Source organism: Ylistrum balloti, unplaced genomic scaffold (assembly GCF_031769215.1).
Source record: "Ylistrum balloti isolate Yb309-2 unplaced genomic scaffold, AGI_CSIRO_Ybal_v1 Utg369710, whole genome shotgun sequence".
NCBI classification, from domain to species: domain Eukaryota; kingdom Metazoa; phylum Mollusca; class Bivalvia; order Pectinida; family Pectinidae; genus Ylistrum; species Ylistrum balloti.
The window spans coordinates 1-18,724 of NW_026781936.1; the positions used below are offsets into that span (position 1 = coordinate 1).

Here is an 18,724-nt window from a genome sequence, read left to right on the forward strand (position 1 = left end):
TCCCCTGTAGTAGACATGTACCCTGTAAGAGGGAGAAGAGATGTTACAATCCCCTGTAGTAGATATGTACCCTGTTAGAGGGAGAAGAGATGTCACAGTCCCCTGTAGATGATATGTATTCTGTAATAGGGAGAAGAGATGTCACAGTCCCCTGTAGTAGATATGTACCCTGTAAGAGGGAGAAGAGATGTCACAGTCCCCTGTAGTAGATATGTACCCTGTAAGAGGGAGAAGAGATGTCACAGTCCCCTGTAGTAGATATGTACCCTGTAAGAGGGAGAAGAGATGTCACAGTCCCCTGTAGTAGATATGTATTCTGTAAGAGGGAGAAGAGATGTCACAGTCCCCTGTAGTAGATATATACTCTGTAATAGGGAGAAGAGATGTCACGGTCCCCTGTAGTAGATATGTACTCTGTAAGAGGGAGAAGAGATGTCACAGTCCCCTGTAGTAGATATGTACCCTGTAAGAGGGAGAAGAGATGTCACAGTCCCCTGTAGTAGATATGTACCCTGTAAGAGGGAGAAGAGATGTCACAGTCCCCTGTAGTAGATATGTACCCTGTAAGAGGGAGAAGAGATGTCACAGTCCCCTGTAGTAGATATGTACATTGTGAATGGCAGAAGAAATGTCACAGTCCCCTGTAGTAGATATGTATTCTGTTAGAGGGAGAAGAGATGTCACAGTCCCCTGTAGTAGATATGTATTCTGTAAGAGGGAGAAGAGATGTCACAGTCCCCCTGTAAGAGTGAGAAGAGATGTCACAGTCCCCTGTAGTAGATATGTACCCTGTAAGAGTGAGAAGAGATGTCACAGTCCCCTGTAGTAGATATGTACCCTGTAAGAGGGAGAAGAGATGTCACAGTCCCCTGTAGTAGATATGTACCCTGTAAGAAGGAGAAGAGATGTCACAGTCCCCTGTAGTAGATATGTACCCTGTAAGAGGGAGAAGAGATGTCACAGTCCCCTGTAGTAGATATGTACCCTGTAAGAGGGAGAAGAGATGTCCACAGCTGTAGATATCACAGTCCCCTGTAGTAGATATGTATTCTGTAAGAGGGAGAAGAGATGTCACAGTCCCCTGTAGTAGATATGTACCCTGTAAGAGGGAGAAGAGATGTCACAGTCCCCTGTAGTAGATATGTACCCTGTAAGAGGGAGAAGAGATGTCACAGTCCCCTGTAGTAGATATGTACCCTGTAAGAGGGAGAAGAGATGTCACAGTCCCCTGTAGTAGATATGTACCCTGTAAGAGGGAGAAGAGATGTCACAGTCCCCTGTAGTAGATATGTACCCTGTAAGAGGGAGAAGAGATGTCACAGTCCCCTGTAGTAGATATGTACCCTGTAAGAGGGAGAAGAGATATCACAGTCCCCTGTAGTAGATATGTATTTTGTGAGAGGGAGAAGAGATGTCACAGTCCCCTGTAGTAGATATGTACCCTGTAAGAGGGAGAAGAGATGTCACAGTCCCCTGTAGTAGATATGTACCCTGTAAGAGGGAGAAGAGATGTCACAGTCCCCTGTAGTAGATATGTACCCTGTAAGAGGGAGAGAGGAGTAAGAGTATAAGAGGGAGAAGAGATGTCACAGTCCCCTGTAGTAGATATGTACCCTGTAAGAGGGAGAAGAGATGTCACAGTCCCCTGTAGTAGATATGTATTCTGTTAGAGGGAGAAGAGATGTCACAGTCCCCTGTAGTAGATATGTACCCTGTAAGAGGGAGAAGAGATGTCACAGTCCCCTGTAGTAGATATGTACCCTGTAAGAGGGAGAAGAGATGTCACAGTCCCCTGTAGTAGATATGTACATTGTGAGAGGCAGAAGAGATGTCACAGTCCCCTGTAGTAGATATGTACCCTGTAAGAGGGAGAAGAGATGTCACAGTCCCCTGTAGTAGATATGTACCCTGTAAGAGGGAGAAGAGATGTCACAGTCCCCTGTAGTAGATATGTATTCTGTTAGAGGGAGAAGAGATGTCACAGTCCCCTGTAGTAGATATGTACCCTGTAAGAGGAAGAAGAGATGTCACAGTCCCCTGTAGTAGATATGTACTCTGTAAGAGGGAGAAGAGATGTCACAGTCCCCTGTAGTAGATATGTACCCTGTAAGAGGGAGAAGAGATGTCACAGTCCCCTGTAGTAGATATGTATTCTGTAAGAGGGAGAAGAGATGTCACAGTCCCCTGTAGTAGATATGTACCCTGTAAGAGGGAGAAGAGATGTCACAGCCCCCTGTAGTAGATATGTACCCTGTAAGAGGGAGAAGAGATGTCACAGTCCCCTGTAGTAGATATGTACCCTGTAAGAGGGAGAAGAGATGTCACAGTCCCCTGTAGTAGATATGTACCCTGTACCCTGAGGGAGAAGAGATGTCACAGTCCCCTGTAGTAGATATGTACCCTGTAAGAGGGAGAAGAGATGTCACAGTCCCCTGTAGTAGATATGTACCCTGTAAGAGGGAGAAGAGATGTCACAGTCCCCTGTAGTAGATATGTACCCTGTAAGAGGGAGAAGAGATGTCACAGTCCCCTGTAGTAGATATGTACCCTGTAAGAGGGAGAAGAGATGTCACAGTCCCCTGTAGTAGATATGTACCCTGTAAGAGGGAGAAGAGATGTCACAGTCCCCTGTAGTAGATATGTATTCTGTTAGAGGGAGAAGAGATGTCACAGTCCCCTGTAGTAGATATGTACCCTGTAAGAGGGAGAAGAGATGTCACAGACCCCTGTAGTAGATATGTACCCTGTAAGAGGGAGAAGAGATATCACAGTCCCCTGTAGTAGACATGTACCCTGTAAGAGGGAGAAGAGATGTCACAGTCCCCTGTAGTAGATATGTACCCTGTAAGAGGGAGAAGAGATGTCACAGTCCCCTGTAGTAGATATGTAAACGTGCATTTGGATCACGATGTCTAGATATAGAACATATACGACCTGAAAGTGGTGCGTTTACCGTACACACCAGTGGTGATAATACGATTAAATCTGGGAAATGTAAAAGAAAAGACAAAACAAAAGATAATTCAGTTGTCGAATTACTGTTGTATTAAATATGTGATATTTGATAATCCCTAATTCACCATGTCTCCAACACAAACATGTTACCCTTCCATTCATTATTACCTGAAATTTGGCCAAAATTCTAACATTGTGCCTATGAATATGAATGATTAAAAGAAACGATACTCGTTGTTAAAATTCAATGATTAGAAAGGCGTACAGAGAAGAAACAAAAATAACACCATGATGTCAGAAACTAGATCAAACGGGAGACCCCGTGAAATATTAGTGACTTGAGAGTAACGTCTTACCGTCTGTGCTAAAGACACACTCTTTGATCCAACGAGCATATAATATAATGTAATATGATTCTAGATTCATGAAAATATTTCAACTTCGTTTTCCGTTGTATGCACGCAAAATGCAGCTTTCTCATTCGTCGATTTTATTATTTTCATTCCTCGATGAAAAACCAAACATCTAGCTTCGCCCACTTGATAATGATTGAAGGAGTCAATGGCAACACACCACATTGCGAGGGATCGTTCATACAGAAGCGGCTATACAACCTCTCATCTGAGTACATCGTGAGTGATTAGTATAAGTTGACATAACTTGTTTCGCAATTGTTGTAAAATAAATAAAGTTTATATTTATTAAATTAGATGATCTTACAATACCGTTTACTAGCCGATACATATGCCGTTCAACTTCAATCGACGTCGTCAGCGCGAAGATTGTCGGCCATATTGCTGAAATCGTATTAAAAAGGCTTCTTAAGTTTCATTATGGAAAACATCAGATACTTATCGGCTGCTTGCACCGGATAATTTAAAGCTAAGCTGTTTATGCAGTGTAGAGCAAACAGCCGATAAATTCACTGAAGACAGCTAGTAAAACAAATCACCGACCGCCAAGTGATTATAGTCAGACCAGACGTAATTGTTATATTATTGAAGAATCTGCTGAAAGAAAATATTTCCATTCAAGTTAACTTGAATATGTACTGTTTAAGTGTTTAATATCGAGGTGTTAACCGCGAAAATCAGAAACACTTTAATTATGAAAAAGAAACGAAAGCTTTATTGTGATGGCCCCGATAAAGCGAAAGACGCTTACCATTCCGGAACACCTGGTATTATTCTCCTTCTACGTTTCAAGTGTATCCATAAAGGTTTCCTCTGTTGAATTTTGTAATCGATATTTTTCTTGATTTTAGTTTAGATTAACATATTGGGGATGAGTCAGTTTGGTTTTTTTAATCGAGAAAATACTCTCTCGGTGAACATATTGAACGAACTACAGACGAAATCCAAAAGATTGAGCACCCGGCTACAGGTTTTTGACTCCCTAAACGAAAAAGTCAATCTAACGTCAAACGTGGGCGAAGAGATTGACGACTTCTCGAACCAGTACAAAGATTTTTTTCTATACTCTCTCCAGAGATCTCTAGGTGTCTATCAAGTAGGGGAAAAGGGATATAGGGCCTGTGTTCATTAGTTTCCACCATGACAAGCTGAATAATGATACCATTTTAATTGTGAAAAAAGTACACAATTAACATCCAAACTTGAATTAAATAAAACTATGACAAAGTATGGGAAAAAAGCTTTGCACGCAGACTCATGGAAAATACAGGGGGAATAAGACCATGACAGGTGTTCCGGAAGAGTAAGCGTCTTCCGCTTCATCGACGACACTCGCCATGTAAATTTTGGCCAATCCAAGTAAGTAGTGTCTCATTCTCAAACGAATACAACCATTGTTTTACTTTGGGCCAAAGTGACCAAATAAATGTTACTTGAGAATGTGTTTCTGTTGTGTTTCTTTTATTTTTTTTTACATGGAATGCTATTGAAACAGAATGAGATAATATGTATGAACAAAAGATAGAATTTCCAATATTTATTTCATTAATTAACTCAAATTCGAGATATTTCGGGATTTAACCAACATACAAATGTGCTCTCTGGTTGTCTGTCTGTCTGTCTGTCTGTCTCTCTCTCTCTATATATATTTTTTCCCATATGACACCATTATGAAGTAATTATTTTATTTCTGTTTAAATATTAAATATTCACGAATTCATCATAATTCATACTTCAGTAACTCAGAAAGATCTTAGTCATTTTAAAGTATAGATCTATATATTGATATCGGAAATTTAATATCCCAGACCCACTACTGAACTGATGAAACGATATACGATTTGTTTCATGTTCAGTGCCACATTGATAATTATTCACATAGTTTGAGACAGACTGTTCCGGTTACATCGGAAAACGGTTTAACCGAAATATGGTACAGTCCCGTATTGACAAGTTTTTATGCCCCCGCCATTTATGTCCGTCCGTCCCGTTCCGTCGCGTCGCGTCCCAAATCAGTATATACCACCTAACAACTTCATTCGGACCTTTCACTATTATTTCACATGGGGGGCGGGGGCATTCATGTCTTACAGACATTTTCTAGTTTTTATAATTGTTTGTGATACTCAAATATCAGACGTCATCTGTTTACAATAGCTAAACGGCACTGTCCAGTTTTTTTTAAACAATGTAAAGTAGCTGAATGAACGAACCAATTTGCAATATCTTTTAGCAAGCACAGTTCGCAAGATGTATAGTAGAAGAATAAGTTTTCATGCTTAAGTCCATCACTTTTTTGTACGATACTAGTGATTGATTGGTCGACAGGTTTTCTGTCTCTGTCACTCCTCCCGTGTCCGGGTCTCGTTTCACCGACAAATGTCAGTGTTCTGGCGACGTGCCTTTTTAAAGTGTCTCATAAGCCTTAATTAGGTGTCAATTTTGCTACATGTTCCATGCTTATGTTTACATTACGTATTGTTATGAAAAATTGACATGTGACAACTTAAATAAAATATAATGTATTATATATTGTAGTGTTTCTAAAGTTTTTTTGAAATATATATATTGTTTACAGAAGTTTTAATAAAATACATTTGAGTACATGATATATCAATGGAGTGCACATAGACCAAGAAGTTTAATTACATCATCACACAAACTTAAAGACATATGTCAAAAGAAAAAGAGAGAAATTTTGTTTTTATTTAGACCGGTGTTTTAATATAGCAGTACTCACACATGAAATTTATTTTCAGATTTTTTGAAAATAAAATGGAATTATTTACGTAATATTTCATACACTTTGTTTTTAATATTGTTAAATGTAAGTCATACAAAAACACAGCACGAAAAAATCCATCTCCCAGGTTTGAATTGTTCGTACCTTTTGGGGTGTATAAAATGTCAGATTTGTTTTTTTTTATCGATGTTCTCTGTTGAAAGACTTAAATGAATGTTAAAGTTTGTAACCATTTCTTTGTATTCGTGTGAAACATTGTGCAGTGTACTTCATTATCGTCTTCAAATTAATCTTAATTATGATTAAAGAAACTTTTCATTCGTTGTCTTGATAGATTTACCTCCCTTGTCCCAGTATTTCTTCCTGTTAATTAAACCGGTGCGAACATGGCAAGTAAATGCATTCTTTTATAGCAACATATCACTAAGACCCAAGTGTCAAATATTGAAAAATTCTTAAACTCTTTCTATAATAAGTTCCACTTGAACATGACTACACTTTGTGATTCCAAAACTGCATGGCATAGGATTGAAAAGATTCCGGGTCTAATATTATTTTCTACTAAATTCACAACAATTAAACATGTTGGTTGTGAAAGGGGTTGTTTTTTTCATGATTATCCCATTTAATTAAATGACTTATTAAACTTAGTTGTGTCTTTAAAAATCATACCAACAGATTGAAAATATATCGTGTAAGTATTTTGAAAATAGTATAGGCCACATTTGGTGAAAAAAAATCAAGAAATTATGTTTGAAACCAAGGAATTTTCTCGATTAATAAAAAAATAAAAGATATTGGGAAATAATTAATTGGTAAAGGTTTTCTGTGAATTTTTATCACTCCTGAAGAAATTAATGCGTAAGAGACACTACCCCCATTGTAAACTCTTTCCACTAAATCAAGTTTTATACATGTATCATCAAATTAAAGGGGTATTTCACTAAGTATCAATATTTCTGACTGTTCTGTATCTTTTAAGAACTCATTCTAATAATTATTGGTAGCATCAGAATATCTCTCTTGTGGTCAGGTTCCACCGGCGAAATTGGCGGGAATACTCTCAGCCAGTCTGTCTAAATAGAGCACATCAGGAAATCCAAAGCTGAATCACAGGATTATAGATTTTATGCTGAGTATTGGGTAAATACATAAGTGTGTATGCTGTCCACTTAAGTTTTTCCTGTTCAGCTTATAACAACGCAAACTTGTATGTCACAATCAGGGCTGTACCAACATTAGTAAACCAATCTAGCTAGATCTATAAAGAATTTCAACAAATTAAATATTCTTTGTTTGTCTAAATGGTTAATTGAAGTGTACGAAATTCCATAAAAACATAAGTAGATGATTTTGTACAATTTTCATCAGATGCATTCTACAAAATCTGAACTTGTGCACAATATTTCTTTAAATATTGCAATAGAAAAAAATGCATTGAACATCATATCATATTCAATAACAAAAAAGAGACCAAAACTTTAATGTTTGATATTTATTATGTTATGACATATCACAACACCTTTAACAATGTTTGTTTTATCTCTTACAAGCTGTATTAGATAAAAGCACATCCATATCAATTTTGATGTCATTTGACGTTTTTTAAAGCTTGCTGCAATTTGATATGTAAACCTTGCATTGCAAAACAAGAACAGTCCTGTGTATTGTATCAGCTCTTATTGGCTGCAAATATATACTTTTTTTTCAATGTGATGAAATTATAGGTTAAACATTTGTGTGTATATTTGCCGATATTAATGCAAGCATCGGGTTTACAATGTATATGAATACTACCAATAGTAAAATCACATATAACCTAAAAACGATTACTAAGTCAGGACTCTTCGTCTCAGAAAATAACCATATACGCCTACTGAGTGTGATTGACTCAGTACACTTCAATGCTTGCGTAACGAGTATGTCCACCTCCACGAATTTCCTTCAGTCGACCACAATGACGTAAAAGTGTCAACAGAGATCGGTACACACTGTCCATTTTTATATGTGAGAACTCTTTCACATCTTCATCCACAATGAAATGCTCCCCTGAAACAAACAAACAATTCATAAAAATAAAAACATAAAAAATACAGTTATGCCTGCCTTAAAAACCACATGTATATAACAAATACCTGTCTATAAAGGCCTATTGTATATAACAAATACCTGTCTATAATGGCCTATTGTGTATAGCAATTACCTGTCTATATTATATTGGCCTATTGTATATAACAAATACCTGTTTATAAAGGCCTACTGTACACAAATACCTGTCTATAAAGGCCTACTGTACACAGATACCTGTCTATAAAGGCCTACTGTACACAGATACCTGTCTATAAAGGCCTACTGTACACAGATACCTGTCAATAAATGCCTGCTGTACACAAATACCTGTCTATAAAGGCCTACTGTACACAGATACCTGTCTATAAAGGCCTACTGTACACAGATACCTGTCAATAAATGCCTGCTGTACACAGATATCTGTCTATAAAGGCCTACTGTACACAGATACCTGTCTATAAAAGGCCTTCTGTAAGTAACAAATACCTGTCTATAAAAGGCCTTCTGTAAATAACAAATACCTGTCCATAAAAGGCCTTCTGTAAGTAACAAATACCTGTCTATAAAAGGCCTTCTGTAAGTAACAAATACCTGTCTATAAAAGGCCTTCTGTAAGTAACAAATACCTGTCTATAAAAGGCCTTCTGTAAGTAACAAATACCTGTCTATAAAAGGCCTTCTGTAAATAACAAATACCTGTCTATAAAGGCCTACTGTACACAGATACCTGTCTATAAAAGGCCTTCTGTAAGTAACAAATACCTGTCCATAAAAGGCCTTCTGTAAGTAACAAATACCTGTCTATAAAAGGCCTTCTGTACCTGTCTATAAAGGCCTACTGTACACAGATACCTGTCTATAAAAGGCCTTCTGTATGTAACAAATACCTGTCTATAAAAGGCCTTCTGTATGTAACAAATACCTGTCTATAAAAGGCCTTCTGTAAATAACAAATACCTGTCTATAAAGGCCTACTGTACACAGATACCTGTCTATAAAAGGCCTTCTGTATGTAACAAATACCTGTCTATAAAAGGCCTTCTGTAAGTAACAAATACCTGTCTATAAAAGGCCTTCTGTATGTAACAAATACCTGTCTATAAAAGGCCTTCTGTAAATAACAAATACCTGTCTATAAAGGCCTACTGTACACAGATACCTGTCTATAAAAGGCCTTCTGTAAATAACAAATACCTGTCCATAAAAGGCCTTCTGTAAGTAACAAATACCTGTCTATAAAAGGCCTTCTGTAAGTAACAAATACCTGTCTATAAAAGGCCTTCTGTAAATAACAAATACCTGTCTATAAAAGGCCTTCTGTATGTAACAAATACCTGTCTATAAAAGGCCTTCTGTAAGTAACAAATACCTGTCTATAAAAGGCCTTCTGTATGTAACAAATACCTGTCTATAAAAGGCCTTCTGTAAATAACAAATACCTGTCCATAAAAGGCCTTCTGTGAATAACAAATACCTGTCTATAAAAGGCCTTCTGTACACAAATACCTGTCTATAAAAGGCCTTCTGTAAATAACAAATACCTGTCCATAAAAGGCCTTCTGTAAATAACAAATACCTGTCCATAAAAGGCTTTCTGTAAGTAACAAATACCTGTCTATAAAAGGCCTTCTGTAAATAACAAATACCTGTCTATAAAAGGCCTTCTGTAAATAACAAATACCTGTCTATAAAAGGCCTTCTGTACACAAATACCTGTCTATAAAAGGCCTTCTGTACACAAATACCTGTCCATAAAAGGCCTTCTGTAAGTAACAAATACCTGTCTATAAAAGGCCTTCTGTACACAAATACCTGTCCATAAAAGGCCTTCTGTAAATAACAAATACCTGTCTATAAAAGGCCTTCTGTACACAAATACCTGTCTATAAAAGGCCTTCTGTAAATAACAAATACCTGTCTATAAAAGGCCTTCTGTACTCAAATACCTGTCTATAAAAGGCCTTCTGTAAATAACAAATACCTGTCTATAAAAGGCCTTCTGTACTCAAATACCTGTCCATAAAAGGCCTTCTGTAAATAACAAATACCTGTCCATAAAAGGCCTTCTGTAAATAACAAATACCTGTCTATAAAAGGCCTTCTGTAAATAACAAATACCTGTCCATAAAAGGCCTTCTGTAAATAACAAATACCTGTCTATAAAAGGCCTTCTGTACACAAATACCTGTCTATAAAAGGCCTTCTGTAAGTAACAAATACCTGTCTATAAAAGGCCTTCTGTAAATAACAAATACCTGTCTATAAAAGGCCTTCTGTAAATAACAAATACCTGTCCATAAAAGGCTTTCTGTAAGTAACAAATACCTGTCTATAAAAGGCCTTCTGTAAGTTCTGTAAATAACAAATACCTGTCTATAAAAGGCCTTCTGTAAAAGGCCTTCTGTAAGTAACAAATACCTGTCTATAAAAGGCCTTCTGTAAGTAACAAATACCTGTCTATAAAAGGCCTTCTGTAAATAACAAATACCTGTCCATAAAAGGCCTTCTGTAAGTAACAAATACCTGTCTATAAAAGGCCTTCTGTAAATAACAAATACCTGTCTATAAAAGGCCTTCTGTAAATAACAAATACCTGTCCATAAAAGGCTTTCTGTAAGTAAGAGATACCTGTCTATAAAAGGCTTTCTGTATGTAACAAATACCTGTCTATAAAAGGCCTTCTGTAAGTAACAAATATCTCTCTATATTATATTGGCCTATTGTATATAACAAATACCTGTTTACAAAGACCTACTGTACACAAATACCTGTCTATAAAGGCCTACTGTACACAGATACCTGTCTATAAAGGCCTACTGTACACAGATACCTGTCTATAAAGGCCTACTATACACAAATACCGGTCATTAATGGTCACATGTATATCATAAATACCCATGCATACAGGTCATCTTTATATGACAAATACCTGCCAATAATGACCACCTGTCTATGAAGGCCACCTGTATATAACAAATACCTGTCTATGAAGGCCACCTAGCTATATAAAACGGATGTCATGAATACCTGTCTATAAAAGTCACATGTATATAATGTGTATATATTAAAATCCAGATATAATACAATTCAGTTATTGAACCCTATTTTAAGGGCCACCTATAGACAGCTTTGACTATACACATATGATGACAGTTTTAAAACATTAAATGTTGTGGTAACTATAAATGTTTTGGTAACTATAAATGGTGTGGTAATTATAAATGTTTTGGTTACTATTGTGTTGTGTATATGTATATGCAGCCAAACTAGGTCATTAGTTTATGATAATAACATTTTAGACATAAGATTTACCAGACCTCCAAATGTTAAACAGATAAAAAGTTCATTGCTAAGACTTTGTAGAAAGCTTAGAGATTGCTAAAAATTTTCTCATTTCTTTGACAAACAATTCAAGTCCAACTGCTCAAACTGCTTGCAATGATATGAATGAAATAGCGCCAGATTTTATTATCATAAGGCTGATGGTTGCCTAAGAGGTCCAGTATATATTCCTGGCTTTGTGAAAACAAAATTCTACATCCACAATGCTTGTTCAAGGTATCATTATCATTTCATTGTGACAGTTGTGGCAGCAATTTGTCACTATTAGAAAAATCATTTGTGTTCATAGGTTTAAACTCTGGAATATGTGTAGTCACTATTATGTATTGTTTCTCTGGATTTAAATACAGAACTTTCATGGAACATGTGTTCCTGTTGTTTTTACAGATTTAGATACAAAAACTCCCTTGAACATATGTGTACCTGTTGTTTCTTTACATTTAAATACAAAACCTCTCTGGAACATGTGTTCCTGTTGTTTTCACAGATTAAGATGCAAAACCTCCCTGGAACGTGTGTTCCTGTTGTCTTTACAGATTTAAATACAAAACTTCCCTGGAGTATATGTGTACCTGTTGTTTCTTTAGATTCCTGTAATTTGAACTTTTCGTAACGCTTTCTGTTGACATCACTAAGTGTTGTTCGTTTCATGGCAAGGATCTTGTATTTTTCCTTGTACGCTTTGTTGATTTCATCCATCATCGTGTTGACCTGGTTATAAGTCATGCGTCCCTTGATATACCTGGTAAATATCAACATCTTAATTAAATTCCATAATTAATCAGATAAGATACTGTAAATGTTTTTTCGATGGTTCAAAATTTCTGTGACTTACCAAAATCCTGAACGATAAAGGAACACATTTTTCACGAAACTCATCTTACGGATGATTCTATTCTCCATTTACATAATATTCTACAATATCTATTTTTCTGCTTTAGTCCATACTTGATAAGAGTGAAGGACAGATCTGATAAAGATGACACACTTTATAATAAAAGAAATGTATAAATGTACACTCCTTCCCACAACCATGATCTTGCTCCTATGCTGTATCTGATGTCTATCATATTCAAGTTATTAAAACAGAATAGAAGAGGATGAACTCCTGAACCCAGGTATAGAATCAGTACAGTAGATAAAAGAATATCCTGACTGGAAACCTCACTTTGGGCAAAGCTCCTTTTATATCTGACAATCATGATTTATCTTAAGAGGGTCCTGTTTTTGATGAAAGATCTTCCTGGGACTATAAAATACACATATGCTGAATGGCAATGTTTCTTGGAGAGTTTCTCTCTTTTTGAGAATTTTCTCTGCTGGGTTTTAAACTCAAAATGTAAAGAAATATCAGTAATGCATTTGTCATGTTGAGATTTTCCAGTGTTTAAGATATTGGTAAACTTTGTAAAATGTATTACTATAGCAATTTATATCGTCTTTATCTAGCTATAAGTCTGTCTAGTTATAAGCTTATCTTAAATGTTGTGTGTCAGCAGAATATCTGATAACGACTATTTCCTTATTCTTTGATAAGGATGTTCCACAACTCTGAGTCAGATAGTGTTGCTCTGAATTTATTGCGGGATATAAAAAACAACATTTCTAACTTTCCAAAGGGTAGTGAACATACTTAGGAACATTTTCAAATTCTTCCACTGTGATGTACTCCAGAGTTGGTATGTACACATTCTTCTGTTTCCTTCCTCCTGATTGGTTACTTCGTGGAGGCTGGTTTTCCTTACAAGATACCTGGTTGGTTGATTTCTTACTTTGTGCAGTAGCTGTTTTTGTGGTTGCCGCTGTTGGCTTTTCTCTGTGAAATTTTGAATTTTAATCTATTATATAATATTATCATTAAACTTATATTTTTTATCACTGATATTATCTGTAATATAAATACCAATAGAAATATATATATATTTGATTTTAATTTTAATTTTTACCATCTCAATTTGGACCATTAAAACCAAAATAAATAACTTGAAATAATTCTGAAAATCTTGCAAAGAAAAAAAATGTACTTAATAACACAAATGTTCATGAGAGTCCATTAGGTTTGCCAATCTCAGCAAGAATCTGATTCCTGATGTACCGATATTGAAACAACAAAACTGTTCGATTTAATTCTGTCATTTTGGTCTGAAAAAATAATTGTGTGTTTCCTGCTATATGCTTGAAAAAAATTCTTGGGGGTAAGTTGGAAATTTAAAAAAAAAAAATGGGGGTGAAATGTAGGGTAATCGTGATTTTAACAGTGTTTCATTGAAAATTGCCACAAAAAAGTTGATAAGGAAACAAGATACAAACTTATTTTGTTCTGCCTTATCATTATATATTTGATAAGAAAATTAAACCTGATGGACTGTCTACCAGCCCCTCAGTTAAAAAAATACCTTTTTTTACTTGGTTATCTCCCCTCCCTGTAATACTTTACCATACTTAGTAATCAGAATTATAGGACCAAATTTTCATTAAAATATTCGAGAGACCAGGGCAAGTCTAAAATTGAATAACAGATAAATAACCTGTAGATAAAAAAACAACTTTTTTGGTACTTTTATGGACAAAAAGAAACCTAGGCCACTCAAATTTAAATACTGTAGTTACTATAGTAGGCATATAAAAGCAAAGTGGTAACATACACACCAAATATATTATTCATTTGGCCTTATTTATGTTAAACTCAGAACACAGATGTGAGGAATGATTTACTTGATTTCTACAGGAGCTTCTTTCTGAGCTGGCTTTGGCATCCTCGTGGGGATATTAGTAACTGCATGATTCAGCTTAGAGACCAGTCTCTCCATATCTGTCTTCATGGACTGTCAACAGAGCGACATAGGTGTTCAATCAAAATAAAATAAAGCCGGGTGGATTATCAACACACATTCCAGGAATATTGACATCAAATAACACACCAAGTATATATACTGCAATCTCTAAAATTATAAATTCATGTCTAATTTTCACAACTTAACAAGCTGTTTGGTATTTTCATATTTGTAATTACTGTACAAACTATGGTACAGTATTCTTAAAAGATTCACGGACAGAAATTTTGTAAAATTTTGGTAAAAGTGTGGCCAGATCAGTTTTAATGAAAATAGTATAATGTCTTATGCATTGTAAGCTTGTCTCGGGGTTTGATTTATTTTCATGTCTCATTAATAAAATTATTTATAGCTAATTTATATTAAAAAAAACTTAAGTTTGCATATCAAAAAAAAAAAAAAAAAATTAAACTGGACATTTACTTTTCCATATAAAGTCAAAGATTGCAATTTTAATTTTAAGTAATCCACTTTAAGATGTAACACTAATGTTTACTGTCCACAAAAATGTTGCACAAAAAATATTATTTGGAATTAAGTCTACAGCTATTCATTTTGTATAACAACACATAATAAGACGATTTAGAAATAAATTTTATAGTTTTTGATTGATATCTATAAATTGTGAAATTAATGTATATATTCAGTTACAAATAATTTCTATACATCTCCCCCCCCCCCCCCCCCCCCCAAAAAAAATTTTTTTTTTTTCTCATCAGCTAGTGTAACAAGATCAAATTCCCCCATATGTACCTCTGTGTCCTTGAGCTTTGTTGATTGTTTATTAACCTCTGTCCGCATTAAAGCTATGACCACTTGTAGGTTGTCCAGTTCAGTTTGTAAGCTGACCACTTGTGACCGGTAACTATCCTCATCGTCCTCGTCAGCACTTCTCAAATCCATGATGGTGTTGACCATTTCTAACTTTTGCTGAAAGTGCTCAGCCAAGCCTTCTAGAGATGTAGCGTCCATTTCTTATGGTTCAGTAGTCACAATTTCCTCTAAGTCTCGACATTCATAGCACTGAAAATATTTGGATAAAAAAGGTCAAAAATGGTTTAGGACAAATCTTGTGAAAAAAAATCAACAATGTTTGAACCCAAAGAATTGTCATGAGTGATGAAAATAAAATGTATTAAAAAACCTTATCCTAATTGGTAAATTTCTGTTAATTTAAAAAAACTTTACTGAAAAATTAATGCTTAAGGCAGAATGCCCCTTCCAAGTTTTCCTACCAAATCAATACTTTTATAGCATCAAATTAAGTCATATAACAAGGCAAACATTCAAGCTCAAAACAGAAGCTACCAATTTGGACCATAAATTGTCTGTCAGACATAAAATTAAAGCCATTTTAGGACTGCTCACATGCAAATGATATTTAGGCTTTCTGGCTTGGTCTAAAAATAGCTAATTAAACCAATTGCATGGTAACCTTGACCTCTGAACTCCAAAACATGAACTTTTTTCAGGTTTTCTCATTATGTATAGTTCAACCAAAACCACTAATAGGAAATGAAATGAAAGTGCACCAACTTTGTTGATTTTCTCCAAGATGTACAAATGCAAGATATATAAAAATATATATATCATACATATATACAACATGTTTGCATAAACTTTCCATATAATTTTATCACATTTAGCACCACAAAAACTGAATATTTAGTCATTGAAGTGATTGATCATGAGTTGTCTTGTCATAGTATTGGACTTACGGCTAGTCATCAACATCTCTGCCCACCGAAATTGTACAACACAAAATATAGCATTTGTTTAATCTGGTTATATCTATACTTTATTGCACCTAATCAATTGAAAGCAGCCATCAATCCTTACAATTAAAAGGCAAAATGTTTTTAAAAATTTGATAAATGTTAAAAAAAAAATCCATAATAGAGAGTGTAGTGAATGTGTGTGGTAATATGTAACACTAACAAGATTAAGCTGTCACCATGATCAACTCTAAAAGGAAGTGGTGCTGGAACTTCGTCTGATGAATGGATTAAAATGTATTTGGACAAACAAAATATCTTTTCAGCCTTTGACATGGAAACTAAATCATACCAAAAAGCCTTAAATAATTTATAACAAACGTACATGCTAATGATTTTAAATGCATGTAAATAACCAAAAACTCATTAATTTCAAGTTTAAAAATTGGGAATTTCGTCACTTTCCGTTAACAAGAAATACTTTGTCTCTTTAATTGAAGCAGCAGAATGGTGCCAATTATACATTGAAACATGTACCATCTGTTGACTGTATTACTGCAATATTTGGATGTATAAACCATATTTGTCTGAATCTTAAAATGATGGAAGTATTTGAATGTTCAAAAAATTTGAAGCAAACACATATATGGTACAATGATAGGATAATTAATGGTGGAGAATTTTTGTTTTGAGAAAAGGGCAGTTTATGTAATATTGGTGATTTTATTTAGAATTCGTAATGACTAATTCATCAGGCAAATATTTATAGAAATTTTCTGAATTACAGCAGTATTTACAAAATAATAATATATGGAAACTTGAACTTAATCTGCTCTGTTCTACTATGGCCAGTCAACACTGCTTATTGAAAACACAAAAGGTTCAATTGCATTTTATGATTTGTTTAACAAAAAGAAAACTGACAATAGCAAAAAATAGAAATCACATAAAACCTTAGTCTTCCACTTCATCTTACCTACGAACTTATTTCTTTTTAAAGAAAAGCTACTAGATAGTCCTCTCTGCAACCTCTGTAACTCTGAATTGGAAACTATTTTACATTCATTTTGAAAATGTGATAAATTTAAAAAACTAATTCAAAGTTACATTGCTGAAGGCTTTATTCATACATTCTTCATTAAATAAACAAACTTCCATTTTTGGTAAGATCAGTAACAAAAACATTCCAATAAATAAAGTTTACTTTATTTCTTTATTAGATTTAATGCTTATTATGGACATGCGGCCTTACACCTGAAAAAAAAAGATAATTAGGTTATTCTGCATATAAAACTGTGTCTGAACACTAGTGGCATAAGTTGGGTGGTTGTGTGTTGTGCAGTGGTAACACACTGGTTAGAAATATTTATATAAGTTTATAGTTTGTTTTCCCTTTTTAATTTACACAAGTTTTTTAACATCAATTCATTAATCTAAATATTCCATCTTTGTTCAGTATAAAGTCCAAACTGGCCAAAAGGGGAGATGCTTACAGATAAATGTGTGTACAAATAAAAGAAATTGGATAAACCAATAAAAATAATAGAATAATGCATCTTATTTACATAAATAGTTAAATATATTACCTACAGTATGCAATGATAAAATACAGCAGAATTCATAAAGTTGTCATTTTCATTAAAACAGTTTTAATTTCCAGTCTCCAACATAGTCATCATGCACATTTTTTTCTAAAGCCACAGCTACCAGCCATTCCCCTTTCCTTTCCCTCCTATTCTTAATAAATTTCCTCCTCTCCTCAAAATCATTTTACAATTTTTCACTTGACATTCCTTTCTTTTCAAGTCTTTTGTTTTTCTTTGTCATATTTAATGTTTTACAGTTGTATCTGCAGGAGTTATTACATGGAGGAAACTTTATTTAATTCAACTTTTACAATCAGTTTGTAAGCACAGGAAGGATCTTACTCTGGGAGGAAACCACAGAAAACCCATATACGTTTAGAGAATCAAATCCCTGCTAAGTGAAAGAGGAGTGTGTTAACATGACGATAAGTAACAAATCAGTGCATGTGGATGAAAATTGGCGTTTGTCATTTTAAAGCCTTGAAAAATTTAAGCGAATTTAAAAAACACGCTTCAGTGAAGCCACGAATCTGGCAGTTCAAAATGTGCATCTTGTTCTCGCTTTTAAGCAACACCTACTTCATGTTACATTTAGAGATGAGAAAGAAATGATACAGTGACAACAGAATTGTAGGTGTTAACATTGATAGCAGAAATGAAAGACTGGTGGAATTACATTAATGTAAGACTGGCCAAATGGAACAAATATATTTTGACAATCCATATATGTATTTATGATTAAGGACATGAGTATTGTCAAATTGAATTGTGTGTACTGGCTGGGGCGACAAGAAAGCTCGTCATAAATATTACGTGACAAAAGAGAAGTAGACATAATGGGAAAATGTAGGAAAGTTCCAAAGGAATCGTCTGTACATTTGTATTTCCATCTTTCAATAGGCACTTGGAACCTTATTACGATGTAGTTACCGGATGGGATATGCTTACTTAAATAAAGCAAGAAGATCGCGTTGTCATTGTGCCTTTATGACGCTTCGTTCACACTGATTAAAACCATATCTCCATCGTGTTACGGTCAATGTCAACTCTCATTTGTTTGAAAACG

General features: G+C 34.8%; 1 protein-coding gene across 1 annotated transcript; it reads right to left on the reverse strand.

The window, feature by feature from the left end:
• Positions 1-8,002: 8,002 nt before the first annotated feature.
• On the reverse strand, positions 8,003-18,662 carry LOC132565291 (spindle and kinetochore-associated protein 1-like). The gene is made up of 6 exons (XM_060229930.1): positions 18,607-18,662; positions 15,111-15,380; positions 14,239-14,348; positions 13,157-13,339; positions 12,096-12,265; positions 8,003-8,160 (listed from the first exon to the last, which is right to left on the reverse strand). The coding sequence occupies exons 2-6, from the start codon at positions 15,327-15,329 to the stop codon at positions 8,003-8,005; spliced, it is 840 nt and encodes a 279-aa protein (XP_060085913.1). The 5' UTR covers positions 15,330-15,380; positions 18,607-18,662.
• Between the last annotated feature and the right edge of the window lie 62 nt (positions 18,663-18,724).

What these genes read in the sequence shown, in the direction of transcription:
- LOC132565291 (XM_060229930.1), bottom strand. Translation starts at nt 15,329, where the DNA reads ATGGACGCTACATCTCTAGAAGGCTTGGCTGAGCACTTTCAGCAAAAG. An exon ending in CAAAGCTCAAGGACACAGAG is followed by an intron (nt 14,349 to 15,110) that starts GTACATATGGGG and finishes CTCTGTTGACAG; the next exon opens with TCCATGAAGACAGATATGGA. An exon ending in GAAGCTCCTGTAGAAATCAA is followed by an intron (nt 13,340 to 14,238) that starts GTAAATCATTCC and finishes AAAATTTCACAG; the next exon opens with AGAAAAGCCAACAGCGGCAA.